The sequence below is a fragment of the Antennarius striatus genome, chromosome 15 (genome assembly GCF_040054535.1).
Source record: "Antennarius striatus isolate MH-2024 chromosome 15, ASM4005453v1, whole genome shotgun sequence".
NCBI lineage: Eukaryota > Metazoa > Chordata > Actinopteri > Lophiiformes > Antennariidae > Antennarius > Antennarius striatus.
In genome coordinates this window covers 1,021,699-1,047,500 of record NC_090790.1, presented here as the reverse complement: position 1 = coordinate 1,047,500, position 25,802 = coordinate 1,021,699, and the positions used below count along the sequence as shown (strand labels likewise).

Here is a 25,802-nt window from a genome sequence, read left to right as displayed (position 1 = left end):
TTTGGTCAGTGAGAGGCCGTCAGAGACCGTGTGAGCGTCAAAGGACAGATCCTGATCTACAGTCACTCCCAGGTTGGTGGACGGTGGACCGATGCTGTCAGAGTGAATTACAGTCGTGTCAGGTGGGGGTGACGCTGGGCAGGAATGGAACCGTCACCCATCTGACTCCAACAGTGACGACTGTGTCGTTCAGGAATCCCTGACTGTCATTGGATGAAACACAACAAAACTCCCTCTGGGCTCCAGAGGCTGACACACATTCAGTCCTACATCAGGTCCACGTCACCTGGGCCGCCTGGAGACTCCTACTGGTGTGAAGTTTGATTTACCGTAATGATCCCTGTGTGGAGATGATTGATCCACGGACGGGAGCGAGCATTGTGACGTCAGCTCAGTCTGAACGGTAGGGTGTGACGTCAGCTCAGTCTGAACGGTAGGGTGTGACGTCAGCTCAGTCTGAACGGTAGGGCGTGACGTCAGCTCAGTCTGAACGGTAGGGTGTGACGTCAGCTCAGTCTGAACGGTAGGGTGTGACGTCCAGTCAGTCTGAACGGTAGGGTGTGACGTCAGCTCAGTCTGAACGGTAGGGCGTGACGTCAGCTCAGTCTGAACGGTAGGGCGTGACGTCAGCTCAGTCTGAACGGTAGGGCGTGACGTCAGCTCAGTCTGAACGGTAGGGCGTGACGTCAGCTCAGTCTGAACGGTAGGGCGTGACGTCAGCTCAGTCTGAACGGTAGGGTGTGACGTCCAGTCAGTCTGAACGGTAGGGTGTGACGTCAGCTCAGTCTGAACGGTAGGGCGTGACGTCAGCTCAGTCTGAACGGTAGGGCGTGACGTCAGCTCAGTCTGAACGGTAGGGCGTGACGTCAGCTCAGTCTGAACGGTAGGGCGTGACGTCAGCTCAGTCTGAACGGTAGGGTGTGACGTCCAGTCAGTCTGAACGGTAGGGTGTGACGTCAGCTCAGTCTGAACGGTAGGGCGTGACGTCAGCTCAGTCTGAACGGTAGGGCGTGACGTCAGCTCAGTCTGAACGGTAGGGCGTGACGTCAGCTCAGTCTGAACGGTAGGGCGTGACGTCAGCTCAGTCTGAACGGTAGGGCGTGACGTCAGCTCAGTCTGAACGGTAGGGCGTGACGTCAGCTCAGTCTGAACGGTAGGGCGTGACGTCAGCTCAGTCTGAACGGTAGGGTGTGACGTCCAGTCAGTCTGAACGGTAGGGTGTGACGTCAGCTCAGTCTGAACGGTAGGGCGTGACGTCAGCTCAGTCTGAACGGTAGGGCGTGACGTCAGCTCAGTCTGAACGGTAGGGCGTGACGTCAGCTCAGTCTGAACGGTAGGGCGTGACGTCAGCTCAGTCTGAACGGTAGGGCGTGACGTCCAGTCAGTCTGAACGGTAGGGTGTGACGTCAGCTCAGTCTGAACGGTAGGGCGTGACGTCAGCTCAGTCTGAACGGTAGGGCGTGACGTCAGCTCAGTCTGAACGGTAGGGCGTGACGTCAGCTCAGTCTGAACGGTAGGGCGTGACGTCAGCTCAGTCTGAACGGTAGGGCGTGACGTCAGCTCAGTCTGAACGGTAGGGCGTGACGTCAGCTCAGTCTGAACGGTAGGGCGTGACGTCAGCTCAGTCTGAACGGTAGGGTGTGACGTCAGCTCAGTCTGAACGGTAGGGCGTGACGTCAGCTCAGTCTGAACGGTAGGGTGTGACGTCCAGTCAGTCTGAACGGTAGGGTGTGACGTCGGCTCAGTCTGAACGGTAGGGCGTGACGTCAGCTCAGTCTGAACGGTAGGGCGTGACGTCAGCTCAGTCTGAACGGTAGGGCGTGACGTCAGCTCAGTCTGAACGGTAGGGCGTGACGTCAGCTCAGTCTGAACGGTAGGGTGTGACGTCCAGTCAGTCTGAACGGTAGGGTGTGACGTCAGCTCAGTCTGAACGGTAGGGCGTGACGTCAGCTCAGTCTGAACGGTAGGGCGTGACGTCAGCTCAGTCTGAACGGTAGGGCGTGACGTCAGCTCAGTCTGAACGGTAGGGCGTGACGTCAGCTCAGTCTGAACGGTAGGGTGTGACGTCCAGTCAGTCTGAACGGTAGGGTGTGACGTCAGCTCAGTCTGAACGGTAGGGCGTGACGTCAGCTCAGTCTGAACGGTAGGGCGTGACGTCAGCTCAGTCTGAACGGTAGGGCGTGACGTCAGCTCAGTCTGAACGGTAGGGCGTGACGTCAGCTCAGTCTGAACGGTAGGGTGTGACGTCAGCTCAGTCTGAACGGTAGGGTGTGACGTCCAGTCAGTCTGAACGGTAGGGCGTGACGTCAGCTCAGTCTGAACGGTAGGGCGTGACGTCAGGTCAGTCTGAACGGTAGGGTGTGACGTCAGCTCAGTCTGAACGGTAGGGCGTGACGTCCAGTCAGTCTGAACGGTAGGGTGTGATGTCCAGTCAGTCTGAACGGTAGGGTGTGACGTCAGCTCAGTCTGAACGGTAGGGCGTGACGTCAGGTCAGTCTGAACGGTAGGGCGTGACGTCAGCTCAGTCTGAACGGTATGGCGTGACGTCAGCTCAGTCTGAACGGTAGGGCGTGACGTCAGGTCAGTCTGAACGGTAGGGCGTGACGTCAGGTCAGTCTGAACGGTAGGGCGTGACGTCCAGTCAGTCTGAACGGTAGGGTGTGACGTCAGCTCAGTCTGAACGGTAGGGCGTGACGTCAGCTCAGTCTGAACGGTAGGGCGTGACGTCAGCTCAGTCTGAACGGTAGGGCGTGACGCCAGCTCAGTCTGAACGGTAGGGCGTGACGTCAGCTCAGTCTGAACGGTAGGGCGTGACGTCAGCTCAGTCTGAACGGTAGGGCGTGACGTCAGCTCAGTCTGAACGGTAGGGCGTGACGTCAGCTCAGTCTGAACGGTAGGGCGTGACGTCAGCTCAGTCTGAACGGTAGGGCGTGACGTCCAGTCAGTCTGAACGGTAGGGCGTGACGTCCAGTCAGTCTGAACGGTAGGGTGTGACGTCAGCTCAGTCTGAACGGTAGGGCGTGACGTCAGGTCAGTCTGAACGGTAGGGCGTGGCGTCAGGTCAGTCTGAACGGTAGGGCGTGACGTCAGCTCAGTCTGAACGGTAGGGCGTGACGTCAGCTCAGTCTGAACGGTAGGGCGTGACGTCAGGTCAGTCTGAACGGTAGGGCGTGACGTCAGCTCAGTCTGAACGGTAGGGCGTGACGTCAGCTCAGTCTGAACGGTAGGGCGTGACGTCAGCTCAGTCTGAACGGTAGGGCGTGACGTCAGCTCAGTCTGAACGGTAGGGTGTGACGTCCAGTCAGTCTGAACGGTAGGGTGTGACGTCAGCTCAGTCTGAACGGTAGGGCGTGACGTCAGCTCAGTCTGAACGGTAGGGCGTGACGTCAGCTCAGTCTGAACGGTAGGGCGTGACATCAGCTCAGTCTGAACGGTAGGGCGTGACGTCAGCTCAGTCTGAACGGTAGGGTGTGACGTCCAGTCAGTCTGAACGGTAGGGTGTGACGTCAGCTCAGTCTGAACGGTAGGGCGTGACGTCAGCTCAGTCTGAACGGTAGGGCGTGACGTCAGCTCAGTCTGAACGGTAGGGCGTGACGTCAGCTTAGTCTGAACGGTAGGGCGTGACGTCAGCTCAGTCTGAACGGTAGGGTGTGACGTCCAGTCAGTCTGAACGGTAGGGTGTGACGTCAGCTCAGTCTGAACGGTAGGGCGTGACGTCAGCTCAGTCTGAACGGTAGGGCGTGACGTCAGCTCAGTCTGAACGGTAGGGCGTGACGTCAGCTCAGTCTGAACGGTAGGGTGTGACGTCCAGTCAGTCTGAACGGTAGGGCGTGACGTCAGCTCAGTCTGAACGGTAGGGCGTGACGTCAGGTCAGTCTGAACGGTAGGGTGTGACGTCAGCTCAGTCTGAACGGTAGGGCGTGACGTCCAGTCAGTCTGAACGGTAGGGTGTGATGTCCAGTCAGTCTGAACGGTAGGGTGTGACGTCAGCTCAGTCTGAACGGTAGGGCGTGACGTCAGGTCAGTCTGAACGGTAGGGCGTGACGTCAGCTCAGTCTGAACGGTAGGGCGTGACGTCAGCTCAGTCTGAACGGTAGGGCGTGACGTCAGGTCAGTCTGAACGGTAGGGCGTGACGTCAGGTCAGTCTGAACGGTAGGGCGTGACGTCCAGTCAGTCTGAACGGTAGGGTGTGACGTCAGCTCAGTCTGAATGGTAGGGCGTGACGTCAGCTCAGTCTGAACGGTAGGGCGTGACGTCAGCTCAGTCTGAACGGTAGGGCGTGACGCCAGCTCAGTCTGAACGGTAGGGTGTGACGTCAGCTCAGTCTGAACGGTAGGGCGTGACGTCAGCTCAGTCTGAACGGTAGGGCGTGACGCCAGCTCAGTCTGAACGGTAGGGCGTGACGTCAGCTCAGTCTGAACGGTAGGGCGTGACGTCAGCTCAGTCTGAACGGTAGGGCGTGACGTCCAGTCAGTCTGAACGGTAGGGCGTGACGTCCAGTCAGTCTGAACGGTAGGGTGTGACGTCAGCTCAGTCTGAACGGTAGGGCGTGACGTCAGGTCAGTCTGAACGGTAGGGCGTGGCGTCAGGTCAGTCTGAACGGTAGGGCGTGACGTCAGCTCAGTCTGAACGGTAGGGCGTGACGTCAGCTCAGTCTGAACGGTAGGGCGTGGCGTCAGGTCAGTCTGAACGGTAGGGCGTGACGTCAGCTCAGTCTGAACGGTAGGGCGTGACGTCAGCTCAGTCTGAACGGTAGGGTGTGACGTCAGCTCAGTCTGAACGGTAGGGCGTGACGTCCAGTCAGTCTGAACGGTAGGGTGTGACGTCAGCTCAGTCTGAACGGTAGGGTGTGACGTCAGCTCAGTCTGAACGGTAGGGCGTGACGTCAGCTCAGTCTGAACGGTAGGGCGTGACGTCAGCTCAGTCTGAACGGTAGGGCGTGACGTCAGCTCAGTCTGAACGGTAGGGCGTGACGTCAGCTCAGTCTGAACGGTAGGGTGTGACGTCAGCTCAGTCTGAACGGTAGGGCGTGACGTCCAGTCAGTCTGAACGGTAGGGCGTGACGTCCAGTCAGTCTGAACGGTAGGGTGTGACGTCAGCTCAGTCTGAACGGTAGGGTGTGACGTCCAGTCAGTCTGAACAGTAGGGTGTGACGTCCAGTCAGTCTGAACAGTAGGGCGTGACGTCAGCTCAGTCTGAACGGTAGGATGTGACGTCAGGTCAGTCTGAACGGTAGGGCGTGACGTCAGCTCAGTCTGAACGGTAGGGTGTGACGTCAGCTCAGTCTGAACGGTAGGGCGTGACGTCCAGTCAGTCTGAACGGTAGGGTGTGACGTCAGCTCAGTCTGAACGGTAGGGCGTGACGTCAGCTCAGTCTGAACGGTAGGGCGTGACGTCAGCTCAGTCTGAACGGTAGGGCGTGACGTCAGCTCAGTCTGAACGGTAGGGCGTGACGTCAGCTCAGTCTGAACGGTAGGGCGTGACGTCAGCTCAGTCTGAACGGTAGGGTGTGACGTCAGCTCAGTCTGAACGGTAGGGCGTGACGTCCAGTCAGTCTGAACGGTAGGGCGTGACGTCCAGTCAGTCTGAACGGTAGGGTGTGACGTCAGCTCAGTCTGAACGGTAGGGTGTGACGTCCAGTCAGTCTGAACGGTAGGGTGTGACGTCCAGTCAGTCTGAACAGTAGGGCGTGACGTCAGCTCAGTCTGAACGGTAGGATGTGACGTCAGGTCAGTCTGAACGGTAGGGCGTGACGTCAGGTCAGTGTGAACGGTAGGGCGTGACGTCATCTCAGTCTGAACGGTAGGGCGTGACGTCAGGTCAGTCTGAACGGTAGGGCGTGATGTCCAGTCAGTCTGAACGGTAGGGCGTGACGTCCAGTCAGTCTGAACGGTAGGGTGTGACGTCAGGTCAGTCTGAACGGTAGGGCGTGACGTCAGGTCAGTCTGAACGGTAGGGCGTGACGTCCAGTCAGTCTGAACGGTAGGGCGTGACGTCAGGTCAGTCTGAACGGTAGGGTGTGACGTCAGCTCAGTCTGAACGGTAGGGCGTGACGTCAGGTCAGTCTGAACGGTAGGGCGTGATGTCAGGTCAGTCTGAACGGTAGGGCGTGACGTCCAGTCAGTCTGAACGGTAGGGCGTGACGTCAGCTCAGTCTGAACGGTAGGGCGTGACGTCCAGTCAGTCTGAACGGTAGGGCGTGACGTCAGGTCAGTCTGAACGGTAGGGTGTGACGTCAGCTCAGTCTGAACGGTAGGGCGTGACGTCAGCTCAGTCTGAACGGTAGGGCGTGACATCAGCTCAGTCTGAACGGTAGGGCGTGACATCAGCTCAGTCTGAACGGTAGGGCGTGACGTCAGCTCAGTCTGAACGGTAGGGTGTGACGTCCAGTCAGTCTGAACGGTAGGGTGTGACGTCAGCTCAGTCTGAACGGTAGGGCGTGACGTCAGCTCAGTCTGAACGGTAGGGCGTGACGTCAGCTCAGTCTGAACGGTAGGGCGTGACGTCAGCTCAGTCTGAACGGTAGGGCGTGACGTCAGCTCAGTCTGAACGGTAGGGCGTGACGTCAGCTCAGTCTGAACGGTAGGGTGTGACGTCCAGTCAGTCTGAACGGTAGGGTGTGACGTCAGCTCAGTCTGAACGGTAGGGCGTGACGTCAGCTCAGTCTGAACGGTAGGGCGTGACGTCAGCTCAGTCTGAACGGTAGGGCGTGACGTCAGCTCAGTCTGAACGGTAGGGTGTGACGTCCAGTCAGTCTGAACGGTAGGGCGTGACGTCAGCTCAGTCTGAACGGTAGGGCGTGACGTCAGGTCAGTCTGAACGGTAGGGCATGACGTCAGGTCAGTCTGAACGGTAGGGCGTGACGTCAGGTCAGTCTGAACGGTAGGGCGTGACGTCCAGTCAGTCTGAACGGTAGGGTGTGACGTCAGCTCAGTCTGAATGGTAGGGCGTGACGTCCAGTCAGTCTGAACGGTAGGGTGTGACGTCAGCTCAGTCTGAACGGTAGGGCGTGACGCCAGCTCAGTCTGAACGGTAGGGTGTGACGTCAGCTCAGTCTGAACGGTAGGGCGTGACGTCAGCTCAGTCTGAACGGTAGGGCGTGACGCCAGCTCAGTCTGAACGGTAGGGCATGACGTCAGCTCAGTCTGAACGGTAGGGCGTGACGTCAGCTCAGTCTGAACGGTAGGGCGTGACGTCCAGTCAGTCTGAACGGTAGGGCGTGACGTCCAGTCAGTCTGAACGGTAGGGTGTGACGTCAGCTCAGACTGAACGGTAGGGCGTGACGTCAGGTCAGTCTGAACGGTAGGGCGTGGCGTCAGGTCAGTCTGAACGGTAGGGCGTGACGTCAGCTCAGTCTGAACGGTAGGGCGTGACGTCAGCTCAGTCTGAACGGTAGGGCGTGACGTCAGGTCAGTCTGAACGGTAGGGCGTGACGTCAGCTCAGTCTGAACGGTAGGGTGTGACGTCAGCTCAGTGTGAACGGTAGGGCGTGACGTCCAGTCAGTCTGAACGGTAGGGTGTGACGTCAGCTCAGTCTGAACGGTAGGGCGTGACGTCAGCTCAGTCTGAACGGTAGGGCGTGACGTCAGCTCAGTCTGAACGGTAGGGCGTGACGTCAGCTCAGTCTGAACGGTAGGGCGTGACGTCAGCTCAGTCTGAACGGTAGGGCGTGACGTCAGCTCAGTCTGAACGGTAGGGCGTGACGTCAGCTCAGTCTGAACGGTAGGGCGTGACGTCCAGTCAGTCTGAACGGTAGGGCGTGACGTCCAGTCAGTCTGAACGGTAGGGTGTGACGTCAGCTCAGTCTGAACGGTAGGGTGTGACGTCCAGTCAGTCTGAACGGTAGGGTGTGACGTCCAGTCAGTCTGAACAGTAGGGCGTGACGTCAGCTCAGTCTGAACGGTAGGATGTGACGTCAGGTCAGTCTGAACGGTAGGGCGTGACGTCAGGTCAGTGTGAACGGTAGGGCGTGACGTCATCTCAGTCTGAACGGTAGGGCGTGACGTCAGGTCAGTCTGAACGGTAGGGCGTGATGTCCAGTCAGTCTGAACGGTAGGGCGTGACGTCCAGTCAGTCTGAACGGTAGGGTGTGACGTCAGGTCAGTCTGAACGGTAGGGCGTGACGTCAGGTCAGTCTGAACGGTAGGGCGTGACGTCCAGTCAGTCTGAACGGTAGGGCGTGACGTCAGGTCAGTCTGAACGGTAGGGTGTGACGTCAGCTCAGTCTGAACGGTAGGGCGTGACGTCAGGTCAGTCTGAACGGTAGGGCGTGATGTCAGGTCAGTCTGAACGGTAGGGCGTGACGTCCAGTCAGTCTGAACGGTAGGGCGTGACGTCAGCTCAGTCTGAACGGTAGGGCGTGACGTCCAGTCAGTCTGAACGGTAGGGCGTGACGTCAGGTCAGTCTGAACGGTAGGGCGTGACGTCCAGTCAGTCTGAACGGTAGATCATGAATTCCAGTCAGTCTGAACGGTAGGGCGTGACGTGTGCTGCTCCAGCGGTCCTACAGCGTCAGCCTGAGGGCAGCGGCTCCAACGGACGGTGTCCAGGATGAGGGGGATGTTCTCTGCTCAGAAAGTGGTTCACTACGGAGCCTGTCTGTCTCTGAGGGGAGATGATGACCTGTGAGGATGATGATGATCTAATAGAGGGGTGTTAAAGATCTTCGTAAGGACCCCTACCGGCTGGTCAGCCCAGCGTCTTACCTGGTACCCATCAGGCCCATCATCCTACCTTTGGTTTGTTGCCCTCAGCACGTGGTTGTGGTGGTTCTTGCTGGTGAAAACAGGAAGCCAGTGCAGGCTGACACCCTCATGTCACACATGACCGTTGTTGTTCTTCACCAGGAGGAAGAAGGACCAGGTGGAGAGGCAGCCCAGCTGTGTGGACGACACCCGCATCGATGCAGACGACATCGTGGAGAAGATTGTCCAAAGCCAGAACTTCTCAGACAGCAGCAACAATGAAGGTACAGCAGTGTGACAGTGTGTGTGTGTTGTGTATCTCCATGGTAACCTGTTCTAAGGACCCCTGGTTGTCCTCCAGACAGCAACTTGAGGCTGTTTGTCGGTAAAGATGGGAGCACCGCCCTCAGTGGGACACAGCTCACCAGCAGGTAGGCAGCTCAGCAGGAAGCTCTCACCTGTGTGACCTTTGACCCAGTCCCACCCTGTGTTTCTGGTCCCTCAGAGGAACTCCAGGCAGCTTCGAGCCGGTGGTCATTGAGACTCGCTGATCATAGCGGCTGCTGGTCTGTAGATCCAGGTAGGTCCACGCCTTCCCTACGTCAAGCTGCTCTCTGTTAGCGTGATACCGCTAATGTTCCCATACAGGAAGTTCAGAATGTTGTCTAGAGGCAGATTGGACTAAAATCTTCCTTCAGTTTGCCTGGAAGACTTTAACCGCTGGATGTCTGCAGGAGATACTGAGGTTAGAGCCTCAGCGCTGTTAATATGGAATCGGTCCTGATGAATCAGTGGGTGGACTTTTTAATGTCCTCGCAGAACGGAGTTGTTTACGGTAATCCATCATTTGTTCGTGCTTCAAGATGGGCGGTTTCACTACATCGCAGATTTTTAGTAGGTAGTCTGTTATGTCCTGCAAGGCAAGGGCAAGACCAGGACCCCAGGGGCAGAGTTCAAGAGCAAGAAAAGGTTTATCAGCACAAAGTATTCATCAGAAAATCATCTTCAAGGGAAAAACTAGGCTAACAGAGTAACAACGATGATCACCTCACTCAGGAAAACACACGTGTAGATCAAAACCAGGACCACGAAACCTTGAGGAGGGAACACGTGGCAGGAGATGAGGTCAGCAACGGGGCGAGACACAGAATACATGAATAGAGAATCTTCACGCGCTGAACTAAAGGGAGAGGGTGGCTAAGTAGGCCCCAGGTAACCAGCCCGGTGAGGCTCAGGTGTGAGACCAGGCTCCGCCCACGAGTTCAGACCCGCCTACTGCCACGCTCCAGCGCTGCAGAGCAGGAGAGAGCAAAGAAACATGACCAGAGCAAAAACACAACCATGACACCCCCCTCCCCCAAGGAACGCCACCTGGCATTTCACCGGGTTCCCCTGGGTTGCAGATGAAGAAATCTTGCAGCAGTTGTGGGTCTAATATGGAATCCCTCCCCGTCGATGAGGTATTGGTAGCCTCTGCCTCCCCTGCGCACCTCCAGGATGTGATCCACCGTGTATGAGGGATGACCTTCACTGATGTGGGGAGGAGTTGGCGGCGGCTCTGGTGGTTGGAGGGGGGTGTCGGTCACGGTTTTAGCAGAAACGCATGGAAAACCGGGTGGATCTTGAGGGAGGCGGGAAGCTGGAGTCAAACGGCACTGGGGTCGGTGATCCTGTCGATGGGGAAGGGTCCGATGAACTGAGGAGCCGTCAGCCAGACTCGTTGGTTTCTTAATAATTAGGAGCTGAGATCATTTTGTTTGGTTGGGTGGGCAGGTGGGAGTGGGAACAACTAGCTGCTGTGTGACCCGTGGTGGGTGTGGTTCGTGATGTCACTTCCCTTCCAGTAGAACCTTCAGACGTGTCATGAAGCATCACTACGTTTATTACCTGACACAGGTGGAACATGGCAGCTGGGTGTAATGTAGAGGCTTAATGGAGGCTGATGGAGCGTCAGGTGAGGTACACCTGTGTCAGAGCGTCCTCTAAACAGCCGGACAGGCGTGTTTGAACACACAACGCATGTAAAAAGTGTGATGACAGATGATCTTTATGCTCTTGTCTTATGTAGACACGGTCCGTCCAGTCGTCTGCTGGAAGAAGGTCCTTGAAGGTCCTTCTTCATGAGAGCAGAACACACAACATCATGCCTCCTTTAGAGAAGACAACACAACGTCCTTGTCACCACTGTGTCCTCCTAAAGTCAAACACACACCAACACCCTGCTGGTCCACCAAACCTCCAACAGGCCCAGAACTATATCCCAGACATCCTGGAAGAAGTTTCCAGGTTCAAGTTCAGACATGTGTGTCCTCATGCTGTGCTGACTCAGCAGTAAATGGACATGACTGAACAAGGCCAGTCAGAAACACACGTGAACCTGTGAGCGGTGCTAAATGCTCATATTACTGGAACACGCCTTAAGGACCACTGCACCTCGTACCTGTAGGGCCACGCTGGAACGGTGTGTTCAGGAGCACCAATTAGGTAGTAAAAACACAGTCAGAGAAAGTGGATCCAGACGTCAGGCAGGGAGGACCGGTGGACCATGTGACACAACATCTAGAACAAACAAACAAACAAACAAACATGACGAACAACGTGGGTTTGATCAGTGACGAGTCAAACCTGGGACACATGAGGACCTGATAAGGATCTTCTGAACAAAGTGAACCAGGTCCTCCTGGAACTGAATCTTTTCTTTTATGTTATCCTGATGTTATTTGATCACTTTATGGACTTATGACACTATGTTGTATGTTTTTACTATTCTGTATTTTATTCCCACAGTGGGATGTTGGGGTGTTGGGTAAAATACAAGAAGATGTGATGTTCTGAGAACGACTTGTGAGACTAACGTCTTCACCACAGCGACACTTTGTAAGCAGCAGATCTAAAAGATCATAACTGGTCAGTTTCCCTGATTCTCATTTAGATGATTCTGGTGGAATTACATTGCAGTTTACGTTTTTTCTCACAATACCAGTCTTTATTGGCCCACTCTGGATCAATAACACAATACCAGTGTTTATTGGCCCACTCTGGATCAATAACACAATACCAGTGTTTATTGGCCCCCCCTGGATCAATAACACAATACCAGTGTTTATTGGCCCCCCCGGATCATTGATGTTTAACTGAATGCTTTAACACTCCACTCAGGTGACGCTACTGATAGACTGACACGAGGTGGACCAGCACCTGGTGACTTTACGGTGATGTTCTGCTGACCTCAGCGGTGGTGGTTGGGTGTGACGCGTTCCGTGTGTCAGTACTGTACAGTACAGTAAAGTTATACTCTACCCTACTGTGTAACAACAAACTGTTCAGAAGTTGTTAGCAAAGAGCTGCTATAAACACCAGCAGCATGAGCAGGGATCCACACCTGACCAATGAGAAGCCAGTATTTAATGTTGGTCTCCACCATCAACACATCTCATTGGTTGTTAAGTCTGGTCTGTGCCTGCTAGTCTTAGTCACAAGTTTTAACAGTCACTGACAGCAGGAAAAACAAAACAATTAAGCCAAAAGAGGCTAAAAGGCTCACGTGTGACAGTCGGTTTTTGATTGATAGATAGAAGTGGTAAACAGATAACGTATTGATGAACAGCTGACTGCTGCTGGACCAGTAGCAAACTGTCTCAGAACAATGACATGAACAAGAGTACTGGCCTCCTATTGGTTAATACGCCCTGATGACACTCCACCACACTGACAGCACAACATTCAGCCAAAGACCACCAGCACTTTGTAGACGTAGGTATGTTTATTCATGTGACAGTAGTGCTCGTGTGTGTGTGTGTGTGTGTGTGTGTGTGTGTGTTAGAGTCCTGTCAGTATTCCACTACGTGCAGACACAAACATCATCAACATAGAATGGAGGCCTTCCTGTCCAGACTGACATCCACAGACGTGCTGCCCTGAGCTGGGCCTTTGTGTTGGGGGGTGTCTTCTACTGAACACTCCTTTACTTCATCCAGTGCAACCTGTTGTTCTTATTTACACACGTAAATGTTTTTGTGAGGGGGATCATTTGCAATTAAAATCATTTTTCTTAGTTTTCTTGTGATTTGGAGCTGTAATTCTGGTTTTATTTGACTATAGTAATAAGTTTTAGTGAAGAGAATTTATGAAGTTTTATTTTTATAATATATTACATGTAAATTAGAACCTGTCAACTTGGTACAACTACAATAAATATATACAACAACCATTCTGAAGTCAAAGTCAACTTTATTGTCAAATGTACCATATATGTACGACGTACAGCACAGATGAAATTGTGGAAAACAGGCAGTACAACAGGCAGTACAACGGGCAGTACAACGGGCAGTACAACAGGCAGTACAACGGGCAGTACAACGGGCAGTACAACAGGCAGTACAACGGGCAGTACAACAGGCAGTACAACAGGCAGTACAACAGGCAGTACAACACAAAGTATGAACGTAACATGAAACACTAAAGGACAGTAAACGTCTCTATACACTAATCTATAAATGACCTGTCTACTATAACCTGTCTGTGGTAACCTGTCTGTGATAACCTGTCTGTGGTGACCTGTCTGTGATGACCTGTCTGTGGTGACCTGTCTGTGATGACCTGTCTGTGGTAACCTGTCTGTGGTGACCGGACTGTGGTAACCTGTCTATGATTACCTGTCTGTAATAACCTGTCTCTTGGTAACTTGTCTGTGGTGACCTGTCTGTGGTAACTTGTCTGTGATAACCTGTCTGTGGTAACCTGTCCGTGATGACCTGTCTTTGATGACCTGTCTGTGGTAACCTGTCTGTGGTAACCTGTCTGTGGTGACCGGACTGTGGTAACCTGTCTGTGGTGACCGGACTGTGGTAACCTGTCTGTGGTGACCGGACTGTGGTAACCTGTCTGTGATGACCTGTCTGTGGTGACCTGTCTGTGATGACCTGTCTGTGATGACCTGTCTGTGGTGACCTGTCTGTAATAACCTGTCTCTTGGTAACCTGTCTGTGGTGACCTGTCTGTGATGACCTGTCTGCGGTGACCTGTCTGTGGTGACCTGTCTGTGATGACCTGTCTGCGGTGACCTGTCTGTGGTGACCTGTCTGTGATGACCTGTCTGTGGTGACCTGTCTGTGATGACCTGTCTGTGGTGACCTGTCTGTGATGACCTGTCTGTAGTGACCTGTCTATGATTACCTGTCTGTAATAACCTGTCTCTTGGTAACTTGTCTGTGGTAACCTGTCTGTGATGACCTGTCTTTGATGACCTGTCTGTGGTGACCTGTCTGTGGTAACCTGTCTGTAGTGACCTGTCTGTGGTGACCTGTCTGTGATGACCTGTCTGTGGTGACCTGTCTGTGATGACCTGTCTGTAGTGACCTGTCTATGATTACCTGTCTGTAATAACCTGTCTCTTGGTAACTTGTCTGTGGTAACCTGTCTGTGATGACCTGTCTTTGATGACCTGTCTGTGGTGACCTGTCTGTGGTGACCTGTCTGTGGTAACCTGTCTGTGGTAGAGGTAAGATCTTATGCCCGAACCCGAGTTCGGGCCCGACCTGACACGAAATTCGGGCTGGGTCGGGCTCCAAAAGTCAACAATTACTTTTGGGTCGGGCTTCAATACGCTCGGGTCGGACTGGATATTTTTTGGAGGCCTGAACTTTTTAAATAAATATATATTTATATATTATGTATCCCAAATGATCTATGGGTATTAAACTAGGGAATATCTTTACAAAATAAATAATTTAGGTAAAACATAGAAGGCGCTGTATGAGAAACATCCATCTACAGTACCTGCTCCGTTCCCTCCTTGTGTCAGCTGTTTTTTTTCCTGTCACTTTACCTTTCTGATCGTATACGCACCGAACGTAGAGGTAATATCTTAAGCCCGAATCCAAGCCCGAAATTCGGGTCGGGTCAGGCTCAAAATGTCAATAATTACATTCGGGTCGGGTCGGGCTTAAATACCGTCGGGCTCGGTTCGGGTCGAGCTGGATTTTTTAGGCCCGATCTTACCTCTAGTCTGTGGTAATCTGTCTGTGGTGATCTGTCTGTGCTGACCTGTCTGTGGTAACCTGTCTGTGGTAACCTGTCTGTGGTAACCTGTCTGTGGTGATCCGTCTGTGGTAACCTCTCTGTGGTGATCCGTCTGTGGTGATCCGTCTGTGTTGACCTGTCTGTGTTGACCTGTCTGTGGTGATCCGTCTGTGGTGACCTGTCTGTGGTGATCCATCTGTGGTGATCCGTCTGTGGTGACCTGTCTGTGGTGATCCATCTGTGGTGATCCGTCTGTGGTGAACACTGCCAGTGCAGTGACTGGTGAAAATGAATACCAAACACAATGTGAGCTCATTGATTCTGCTAACAGTAACGTACATTTCTTGTATTGTCACCATTAGCATTCTGTTAACAGTAACGTACACTTCTCGTATTGTCGTCATTAGCAATCTGCTAACAGTAACGTACACTTCTCGTATTGTCGTCATTAGCATTCTGCTAACAGTAACGTACACTTGCATTGTCGTCATTAGCATTCTGTTAACAGTAACGTACATTCTCGTATTGTCATCATTAGCATTCTGATAACAGTAACGTACACTTCTTGTATTGTGACCATTAGCATTCTACTAATCAATCAATCAATCAATCAATCAAGTTTTATTTATATATCTCTTAATCATGACAGCAGACATTTCAAAGCGCTTTAACAGACAGAAACCCAACTGAACCCTCCAGAGCATCAGAGACAGTGGAGGGAAAAACTCCCTCATTGAGGAAGAAACTCCAGGCAGGACCCAGACTCTTTAGGGCGGCCATCCGCCTCGACCGGTTGGGGGGGAAAAAAATCAAAGGAAGATAAGAACAGGGTCAGAGAGAGAGAGAGAGAGAGAGAGAGACAGAGAGAGAGTGAGACAGGCCAGAGAGAGACAGTATCAATATGGTTCAGGTTGATAAAGTCAAGGCACAATTACAGCTGTGTGGATGACTGTATGGAGGAAGGAGGAGGAAAGGAAGCAGGACCCCAGACGATGGATAGTTGAGGGGTGGTACTGGTGGATGGGAGGAGAAGGTCCACAGCACATGTAGAGATGGGGGTGATACTGTGTACTGGGTGATACTCGGAGGTGCAGGTCCACAGAGGAAGGTCCACGGCAGCTGGGCGGATGAGGGGTGGAAAAGTAAGATGACACCAAGGAAGACAGGCAGCAGAACCCCAGTCGATGGTTAGGTGAGGGGTGATACTGGTGGTTGGGAGGTGCAGGTCCACAGCGGATGGGTGGATGAGGGGTGGAACAGTATGGTGGCGTGGAGGAAAAAGGAAGCCGGACCCCAGCCGATAATTAGGTTAGGGGTGGTACTGGTGGGATGGGAAGAGCAGGTCCATAGCAGATGGGCGGATGAGGGGTGAACCTGAGAAAAACCTGTGAGGACATAGAGCACAGAGACTCCAGGGAAGAAGTTTAGTTAGTACAGTGTGATTGGAGACTTGGAGAGTGAGATCAGAGAGGAGGAGGAGTAACAGAGATGGTTGGAGAGAAGGGGGAGGAGAGAGGAACTCAGTGAGTCTGGATGTTGAGTCTCCACCAGTGTAGGTCTATATGAATATAAACGTAGTAACCTGAGTTGCCATTAATTGTAAAATTTATGAAAAAGAAAAGTTTTAAGTCTAGTCTTAAATAGTGAGAGGGTGTCTGCCCCCCGAACTGAGGGAGGGAGGTGGTTCCACAATAGAGGGGCTTGACAGCACAAGGCTCTAGCCCCCGTCCTACTTTTATAAATTCTAGGAACCACCAGTAGGCCAGTATGTTGAGAGCGTAATGCTCTAGATGGATTATAAGGAACTAAAGTTCCCTCAGGTAGGTCGGTGCCACCAAGGGCTTTGGAAGTGAGGAGGAGTATTTTAACATCTATCCTAGCTTCACAGGAAGCCAGGGCAGAGAAGCAACACAGGAGAAATATGGTCCCTGGTACTGGTCCTGGTCAGAACCTGGTCTCTGGCACTGGTCCTGGTCAGAACCTGATCTCTGGTACTGGTCCTGGTCAGAACATGGTCTCTGGTACTGGTCCTGGTCAGAACCTGGTCTCTGGTACTGGTCCTGGTCAGAACCTGGTCTCTGGTACTGGTCCTGGTCAGAACCTGGTCGCTGGTACTGGTCCTGGTCAGAACCTGGTCTCTGGCACTGGTCCTGGTCAGAACACGGGCGGCAGCATTCTGAATTAGTTGAAGACTCTTCAGCGACTTTTTGGGGCAGCCTGAAAAAAGTGCGTTACAGTAATCTAGTCTGGAAGTGATGAAAGCGTGGATTAATTTCTCTGCATCACTCCGTTTTAAAATATGCCTGATTTTAACAATGTTTGAGATGGAAAAAGGCCGTTCTAGAAACCTGCTTAATGTGTGTGTTAAACCAGAGATCCTGATCAAAGATGACACCTAGGTTCCTCGCAGTGGTTTTGGCCTCAAACGTGATGCCATCCAAGGTTATTACATCACTGGGCACTACATCCCTAACAGTTTTTGGCTGAGCACAATGACCTCAGTTTTATCAGAATTGAGATGCAAAAAGTTATTCGTCATCCAATCTTTAATCCCTTTGATACACGGCTGTAATTTGAACAGCTGATTGACTTCATCAGGTTTAATCCAGAGATATAATTGCGTATCATCGGCATAACAATGGAAGTTGATGGAGTGTTTCCTTATCAAATTACCCAGAGGAAGCATTTATAAGATAAACAGTATTGGACCAAGAACCGAGCCTTGAGGAACTCCATAACTAACTGTAGTTGACTGAGAGGAGTTGTTATTAACGTGAACAAACTGGGAACGGTCAGTTAAATAGGACTTAAACCACATCAGTTCTGATCCCTTAATACCAATTGTTTGGTCCAGTCGTGCCAGAAGAATATTGTGGTCAATTGTGTCAAACGCCGCACTGAGGTCCAAGAGAACCAGTATAGAAACAAGTCCTCTGTCTGAAGCGGTTAGAAGGTCGTTGCTAACCTTGACAAGTGCTGTTTCCGTACTATGATGTTCCCTGAAACCTGACTGGAAATTCTCGAATAAACTGTTGGATTTAAGGAAATCACAAAACTGATTAGCGACTATTTTCTCCAAGATCTTAGATAAAAACGGGAGATTTGAGATGGGTCGATAATTATTTAGAACAGTAGGGTCCAGGTTAGGTTTTTTGAGAAGTGGCTTAATTACAGCTACTTTAAAGGACCGTGGTTCATATCCAGTAGATAAAGACATGTTAATTATATTAAGGAAGTGGTTGCCAAGTAAAGGTAGGGCTTCTTTGATGAGTTTAGTTGGAATTGGATCTAACAGACAGGAGGAGGGTTTAGCTGAGGAGATTATTTTAATCAGCTGACTGATCTGTAACAGTAACGTACACTTCTCGTATTGTCGTCATTAGCATTATGCTAACAGTAACGTACACTTCTCGTATTGTCATTCATTCTTTTTTATTTGATCCTGCTGTGAAGATCTGAAGGTCCAGTCAGGAGAACGTATGACACACCGGTGACGTGCGGTCAGGAGAGGCAGGTGAGATACGGCCTCACCTGCCATCATGAAAGAAAAAAATGGAAAATGGAATAAATAAATGAAATGCTAATATTTATCCAGCGATGTGTATCATAAATTATTATCCATTTAACGTCACCAATTTTAGGTTATTTTTACTCAAAATCGCTGAATTTTCACATTTACCACTGAAATCCTGATCAGAGACCTGTAGTGAGTCACCAGCCAGACGAGCCTCACCATGAATTGATCAATAGCTCAGATAGCTGTGCTGTTATGCTATACAGTGAGGCTGTAATGCTATCTCTCTACATGTCACCATTAAAATGTTCAAACACATTTGCAGACACGTTTTGTGTCAACAGCTGCATGTGTGTAACGTCTTTCTGGAGTTGAGCGGTCCTGAAACCGCTGTTAAAAGGCACTGGGTGAGGCACAAAAATACCCGGCCTCATGGATAGGGGGCGCTGGTGATCCCAGGGATTTGTCTTGGGACTCCTCATCCAAAGAATAAGTGAATGCCGGCTACGATCTACATTAAGTCAAGTGCAGCAATTATTTTTTCCCCGCTCCTCTATTCAAATGGAGGATTACATATTACAGAGTGAAGGAAGATACGGAGAATTTCTACAAACACGTTATTGACGCGTTTGTTCAGAAGGAGCGGCGCATGGACTTCATTTACAAATCAAACCTGACATATTAACAGATACGTAACATCATTACGTTTCTTTAACCAAATATGCTTATTTGTGTGTTACAGTTTGTGTGTGTAAATAATTCTGCAATGAGACTTTAACATAACCCACTCACTGTCGATAATTAAATGGTGAATAGGCTACGCTGTAGGTTCATGTTTTTGTAAATCTGATCACGTGATCATGGTGACGTCGGAGCCTCACCAGCCATGAACCTCACCGCACGTCACTGTGACACACGCGTGTCTCAGAATAAATAAACACTGTCAGTTCCATGACGTCTCACACACTGAAGCAGGTGGAATGAATGAATGAATGAATGAATGAATGAATGAATGAATGAATGAATGAATGAATGAATGAATGAATGAATGAATGAATGAATGAATGAATGAATGAATGAACCTCCAAGTCGCTCCATCCAGTGTCTCTGTAGGTCATAAACATAAAAGCCCTGATCGACCTCCAACCTTTGGTGGAGGACCTGAGTCAGGACGTCTCTGGGATTCGTTTGTCATCAGTTGGAGTGAACTTTGACCTCTGGGTATTTTAGTGTCTATGTTTGCTTCTATTACACGTCTTTAAATCGTGAGTGAAAGAAGCACAATGAGAGAAGAACTTGGTGAGGTCTGGTGACGGACCTCAGCAGAGGGGGGTCAGAGGTCATCGCCCCTGGTGCTCCAGTAGTTAAGCGGGCTGTGTTCTACCGGCCCACCAGCAGGGGGCAGCACCGACCAGCAGACACATCCTGCCCGGACCATCAACAGGAAGCGGAGCAGAGACGTCAGCGCGCCGGTGGAGATGGTAAGACCGAGCAGCAGCTCAGAGCGGAAGACAGATTAACTGTAGATTCTGGATTAAATCTGGATTAAACGTCTCGCGGAGACTCGAACCGACCCGCGGTGAACGAAGGCGACCCGGCCGCGGCTCCGGGCGGCTCCGCGCTCATTACAACGGAGACAGAACCGTCACGAGTCTCGGACGGGATGCCGTCACGTGTTCTACTGACGTCACTGGTTCGAACCCGCAGAAGTCATTTCAAAGCTGCGGTCACGTGTTTCAGTCTGTCAACGCTGTTAGGCACAAACAGGCTGCTCTGACGTCACAGGGACGGCTCGACACCTCACTTCCGGTGCTGAACACATTCAGCTTCCGGTGCTGAACACACTAAGCTGGTAACCAGGGGTAACCAGCGGTCAGCCGGCGGTTACCAGCGCTGTTAGAATGGGTCTGGGGCAGTTAACCAGTGGGTTACTAGTTCTTCACTGGTCAACCAGTCAGTCAGGAGTTAACCAGTTAACCAGTGGGTTACTAGTTCTTCACTGGTCAACCAGTCAGTCAGGAGTTAACCAGTTAACCAGTGGGTTACTAGTTCTTCACTGGTCAACCAGTCAGTCAGGAGTTAACCAGTTAACCAGTGGGTTACTAGTTCTTCACTGGTCAACCAGTCAGTCAGGAGTTAACCAGTTAACCAGTGGGTTACTAGTTCTTCACTGGTCAACCAGTCAGTCAGGAGTTAACCAGTTAACCAGTGGGTTACTGGTTAACTGGTTCTAAACTCTGATCAGTTGCATCGCTTCAAGAAGGATGAAGATTAGAACAACCTAGGCTCGTAGCACGTGTATCATCATCATCATCATCATCATCATCGTCATCCTGAGGGTTGACCTCTGGTGACCTCTGGTGACCTCTGGTGACCTCTGGTGACCTCTTGTTTCAGGCTACAGGAGTGGACCGAGCTGCCGGTGTGGGCCTGGTGGTCTTCAGCCTCCTGCTCTTCGTCTACTACTCCGTCTGGGTGGTCGTGCTGGTAGGCTCCGCCCCTCTGCTCGTCCAGCCAATGAGAATGAGCCACACTGACGTCTGTAGGTTCAGTTCTCCAGAGCTGTTTAATCCACTGGATTAGGTTTCCTGGAGATGCTTCTGATTCAGAAGAAACCTTCTGGATGAGAGGAGAAACAGCTTCAGGAAACGTTCTCAGGATCCAGAGGATGGACTTGAACAATCCTCTGAAACACTGGTGTGTCTCCAGACACTGGTGTGTCTCCAGACACTGGTGTGTCACTGGTGTGTCTCCAGACACTGGTGTGTCTCCAAACACTGGTGTGTCTCCAGACACTGGTGTGTCTCCAGACACTGGTGTGTCACTGGTGTGTCTCCAGAGACACACCAGTGACACACCAGTGTTTCAGAGGATTGTTCAAGTCCATCCTCTGAAACACTGGTGTGTCTCCAGACACTGGTGTGTCTCTAGTGTGTCTCCAGACACTGGTGTGTCACTGGTGTGTCTCCAAACACTGGTGTGTCTCCAGACACTGGTGTGTCTCTAGTGTGTCTCCAGACACTGGTGTGTCTCCAGACACTGGTGTGTCTCCAGACACTGGTGTGTCTCCAGACACTGGTGTGTCACTGGTGTGTCTCCAGACACTGGTGTGTCACTGGTGTGTCTCCAGACACTGGTGTGTCACTGGTGTGTCTCCAGAGACACACTAGAGACACACCAGTGTTTCTTCATACCAGTGACTTTCCTCCTGTCTGTCCTCACGCTGGATGTTGGACGTGTGCAGACGACACGGTTTTCTGTCTTCATGGTGGCTCCAAAGACACGGTTGCTGCTGAACTCACTACAACACTGTCCTGTGTCACTACTGGGGGGCAGGAGTTCTGTCTGCAGCTAAACGTCTAAAACTGTAGGCATGAATTTCACCAAAACAAATTGAGTATCACCTGACCTGACATACATGTTAATGGAGAAAAAATACAAATCATCAGCCAATATAAATATCTTGGGTTATTGATAGATTCACGGCTCTCCTTTAAAGCCAATATTGACAAATTGCGTAAAAAAATCAAGTTAAATGTCACACATTTCTGTGGAGTTCTAAATGAAATATCACCTGGAGACGCTAAAATGTACTTGGATTCAATGATTTTCAGTCACTTCAGCTGTGACCTCACCAGCTGGTCAGAGAGAAGAAAACCATTACAGCTTCGTACAAACAAGGAACTAAGGTCATGGATAGAAGCCTAGGACCTGTCATCTCTGGGCACCTTCAGCCATCCTCAGAGGGGGTCTCCACACATTTACAGATTTAAATCACGTTTATAAAGTACTGCATGATTTGGCTCCAGATCCTCTGGTAGAGTTCATCAGCCAAAGAACCAGCTCTGGGGGGTCACTGGGGGCTCAGTCAGAGGGACTGTCTCATTCCTGAGCAGGAGCACTTTCAGTGAGTCGGTGTGGTCAGTGGGGGGCGCTGGTGAGTGGAACTCATCCCCTGAGGAGGTAAACTACTCACAACATACAAGGTCTTCTCGTGTAGCGGTCAGCACTAAACCACAGGCCGGTTGTGACGTCTGGTGTGATCAGAGGGTGTGATTTGGTTTCAGTACAGTAAGAGTTTAATATGTGTATTTTTACTATATTGTAGAAGTTTTTTACTGGTTTTACGATTTTACTGCCTTTTATACGTCCTGGCCAGGGGACCACACATGAAAACCAGCCTTCTGGCTCGTTCTGGACTTCTTAACCGTGTGTGATCATGTGTTTCATGAAATTGCGTTGTCCCCTGTAGATAAACTAAAGGAAACGTTTCTGCTTTTGAAGACTATAAAACAAGGAGCCTACCTGGAGCAGTAGGCCTGACTGTCTCTCCTGACAATTAGTAATAATAATAATAATGGATTAGAATCTGATTTTTTCTGTTCATACTAAATGTTGTACATGAAGAAGTAACAGGAAGTTGTTTGTGTTGAACTCGTGTCCTGACCCTTTGGTCCTCCTCCAGCCCTTCGTGGACCATGATCACGGACTGCACCAGTACTTTCTGTCCCGGGAATATTCGGTCATCCTACCGGGGGCGGCAGCTGTGGTGCTACTCCTCTGCATCGGTGAGCACACCCTTCACCACGCCCACACGTGGAGGCACGCGAGTGTGATTCATGTGGTCTTCTTCCAGGAGCCTTCACTGCTGCTGTCGTGTGGAAGAATCACAAACCAAAGAAAGTGGACTAATGTCCCACTCCAGTGGAAGAAAGGCCTGCTGGGATCCTGGAGCCCATCGCTGTGGACATTCCTGTGGACGCCTCGTGTGACGTGTGCAGCAGCTGTGGGTGTCGGTGTGGAATACGAGGCAAGAAGAAGACCTGAACCAGTTCAGCACATCTAGTTTTATATGAAGTTAAAAGAATAAAAGGAAAGCTGACATGAAGGACACGGAGTGTTCTGTGGAGGTGTCAAAGGTCACAGCTGTGTGACAGGTGGAGATGGGGGTTGTGTTGGTGTGGTAACAGACTGACGGCTGGCGTCCGTCACACAGAAACATCCGGTTTGAACTGATTCTGTCACACAATCACAACACAACAGCGTTCTGCAGTGGTGATGGACAAACATCGCAACAACACATCACCGTGGCAACTCACGCCTGTTCCTGGTGACGTCTGCTGTTCTCCCTGTTATCCAACGCTGTTAAACGCTGCTAAAGGGACGGTAAAGTTCATTTTAACTGGCGTGTATGTTAGTCATCATTATGAAAAATAGAAGAACATTTTTTACACATTTTTATGTGTAGCGTCATCCCTTTGGTCAGAAAAGCTTAAAGTCTTTGCTGCAGCAGCTTCAGCATCCAGTGGTCACGTGGGGTCATAGGTCACTGGGACCAACATAGCTTGGCAGCCATAAGAAACAATGCAGCTGTAGACGTGATTAACTCCATAAATATGGTTACCTGTGAGGTGAACGGTTGTGTCAGCAGAACATCAAGAAGACACAAAGACCAGGACTGCCATAACCTGGTGATAATCTGGTCACTAAAACATTCATACAACACCTCCAGTAGCTCCAGACATGAATTCATTACCCACTAAACCCTGGGAATTCAGAATAAATACTATGGGCTGTCTGAAAACGACCTTACCTTCAAATCTCTCTGAATCCTCTGAGGTAAAGTGTTCATGAAGACCCTGGGGTCCTGGGTCACGTTGACCCGGTTTCTCCTGCTCTCCATCTCCTTCCTATCTTCTCAGAAGGTGTTCTGAAGAACCACAGGTCCTGGTCTTTGTGTCTTCTTGATGTTCTGTTGACACAACGGGGTGCTGAGGGGCCCCTGGACCTTCCTGTGCCAGTTTGTTGTGGAGCCTCATTGGTCCAGGAACACTGTCCAGTGACACCATCCAGTTCAAAGACTGAAGTTATGTTTCTGTCAGTGAAACATTCAACATGTAAAATCACACACGTGGAATCAAAAAGCTTCCTGCTGCTCAATCCGACCCCGACACCCCCCACCCGTTCACCCCCCCACACGTTACAAGTCTGAATGCATCTGGAACAAACATCTGCTCTAATGCAAGTGCAAGCATGCGTGCACACACACACACACACACACACACACACACACACACACACACACACACACACACACACACACACACACACACACACACACACACACACACACACACACACACACACACACACACACACACACACACACACTTACACACACACACGCGCACACACACACACACACACACACACACACACACACACACACTTACACACACACACACACACTTACACACACACACACACACACACACACACACACACACACACACACTTACACACACACACGCGCACACACACACACACACACACACTTACACACACACACTTACACACACACACGCGCACACACACACACACACACACACACTTACACACACACACACACACACACACACACACACACACACACACACACACACACACACACACACACACACACACACACACACACACACTTACACACACGCACACACACACACACCTGGACATGATGTTTGAGGGGGGGTTGGTTCTGCTGGCTCCTGTTGGTCGGGTTCTTCTAGGACAGGCTGATGTCCTCATCTGTCCCTGTTCCATGTCTTCAGACCAGCAGGGGCTATCAGGGTGGTCCTCTGAGGCCCTCTGGACTCTGGACTCATCCTTGTGTTTGTCAGTCCAGTGATTGATTATTGATCAGCAGATCAGTGACCCCCTGTGAGACGATGTTAGAAATGAGGTGGTCAAACAGACACATTGTCTTGATGTCACCTCTGACCTATGAGCATCAGCTGCTGCATTCACACGTTGTTGGTCCTCCTGCTGACTCGGTCCAGCGTGAGACGTGTTAGTGGAACACGCCTTCTAGTGTCCTGACCAGTTATGTCCAATTCTTTGATTCAGGGGGACTTCGTCTCGTAGTCATATCAGGACTTTCAGGGTAACCAACGCGGTGGGGTAGAAAGCAGTTGGGCAGCTGGAGCTACAGTATGTCTGGGGGTAGGAGGAGCTTCTCCTGTTCCAAAGGCCTTCATCTGCAACACGCCGGGCCAAGGCCGTCTACCAGGCTAGGTCTGCTGGTCAGTGACAGGACACCAGTCAGGACACCAGTCAGGACACCAGACAGGACACCAGTCAGGACACCAGTCAGGACACCAGACAGGACACCAGTCAGGACACCAGACAGGACACCAGACAGGACACCAGTCAGGACACCAGACAGGACACCGGTCAGGACACCAGACAGGACACCAGACAGGACACCAGTCAGGACACCAGACAGGACACCAGACAGGACACGAGTCAGGACACCAGTCAGGACACCAGACAGGACACCAGACAGGACACCAGACAGGACACCAGTCAGGACACCAGTCAGGACACCAGACAGGACACCAGACAGGACACCAGTCAGGACACCAGTCATGACACCAGACAGGACACGAGTCAGGACACCAGTCACGACACCAGTCAGGACACCAGACAGGACACCAGACAGGACACCAGACAGGACACCAGACAGGACACCAGTCAGGACACCAGACAGGACACCAGTCAGGACACCAGTCAGGACACCAGTCAT

General features: G+C 51.4%; 2 protein-coding genes across 8 annotated transcripts in view; both read left to right on the top strand.

The window, feature by feature from the left end:
- The window catches only part of eeig1b (estrogen-induced osteoclastogenesis regulator 1b), a 24,314-nt gene extending 11,428 nt beyond the window's left edge, over window positions 1-12,886 (top strand). For 4 of the 7 annotated variants that reach the window (XM_068335222.1, XM_068335223.1, XM_068335220.1 and 1 more), the window contains 4 exons: window positions 8,848-8,969; window positions 9,047-9,116; window positions 9,191-9,265; window positions 10,754-12,885. In XM_068335222.1, the coding sequence (XP_068191323.1) occupies window positions 8,848-8,969; window positions 9,047-9,116; window positions 9,191-9,236 (238 nt within the window). In that variant the 3' untranslated portion in view covers window positions 9,237-9,265; window positions 10,754-12,885. Of the gene's footprint in view, window positions 1-8,847; window positions 8,970-9,046; window positions 9,117-9,190; window positions 9,266-10,753 lie in introns of all 7 variants that reach the window. The other 3 variants (XR_011038215.1, XR_011038214.1, XM_068335221.1) reach the window with 3 other exon arrangements.
- A 6,744-nt stretch (window positions 12,887-19,630) lies between these two features.
- On the top strand, window positions 19,631-23,108 carry dpm2 (dolichyl-phosphate mannosyltransferase subunit 2, regulatory). Its single transcript, XM_068334799.1, has 4 exons — window positions 19,631-19,701; window positions 20,618-20,707; window positions 22,686-22,788; window positions 22,857-23,108. The coding sequence occupies exons 1-4, from the start codon at window positions 19,699-19,701 to the stop codon at window positions 22,910-22,912; spliced, it is 252 nt and encodes an 83-aa protein (XP_068190900.1). The 5' UTR covers window positions 19,631-19,698; the 3' UTR covers window positions 22,913-23,108.
- Window positions 23,109-25,802: the final 2,694 nt, after the last annotated feature.

Excerpts from the sequence above, each read along its gene's own strand:
- dpm2 (XM_068334799.1), top strand. Across the intron at positions 20,708-22,685 it reads CCGTCTGGGTGGTCGTGCTG|CCCTTCGTGGACCATGATCA; the intron begins GTAGGCTCCGCC and ends GTCCTCCTCCAG. Across the intron at positions 22,789-22,856 it reads GGTGCTACTCCTCTGCATCG|GAGCCTTCACTGCTGCTGTC; the intron begins GTGAGCACACCC and ends GTCTTCTTCCAG.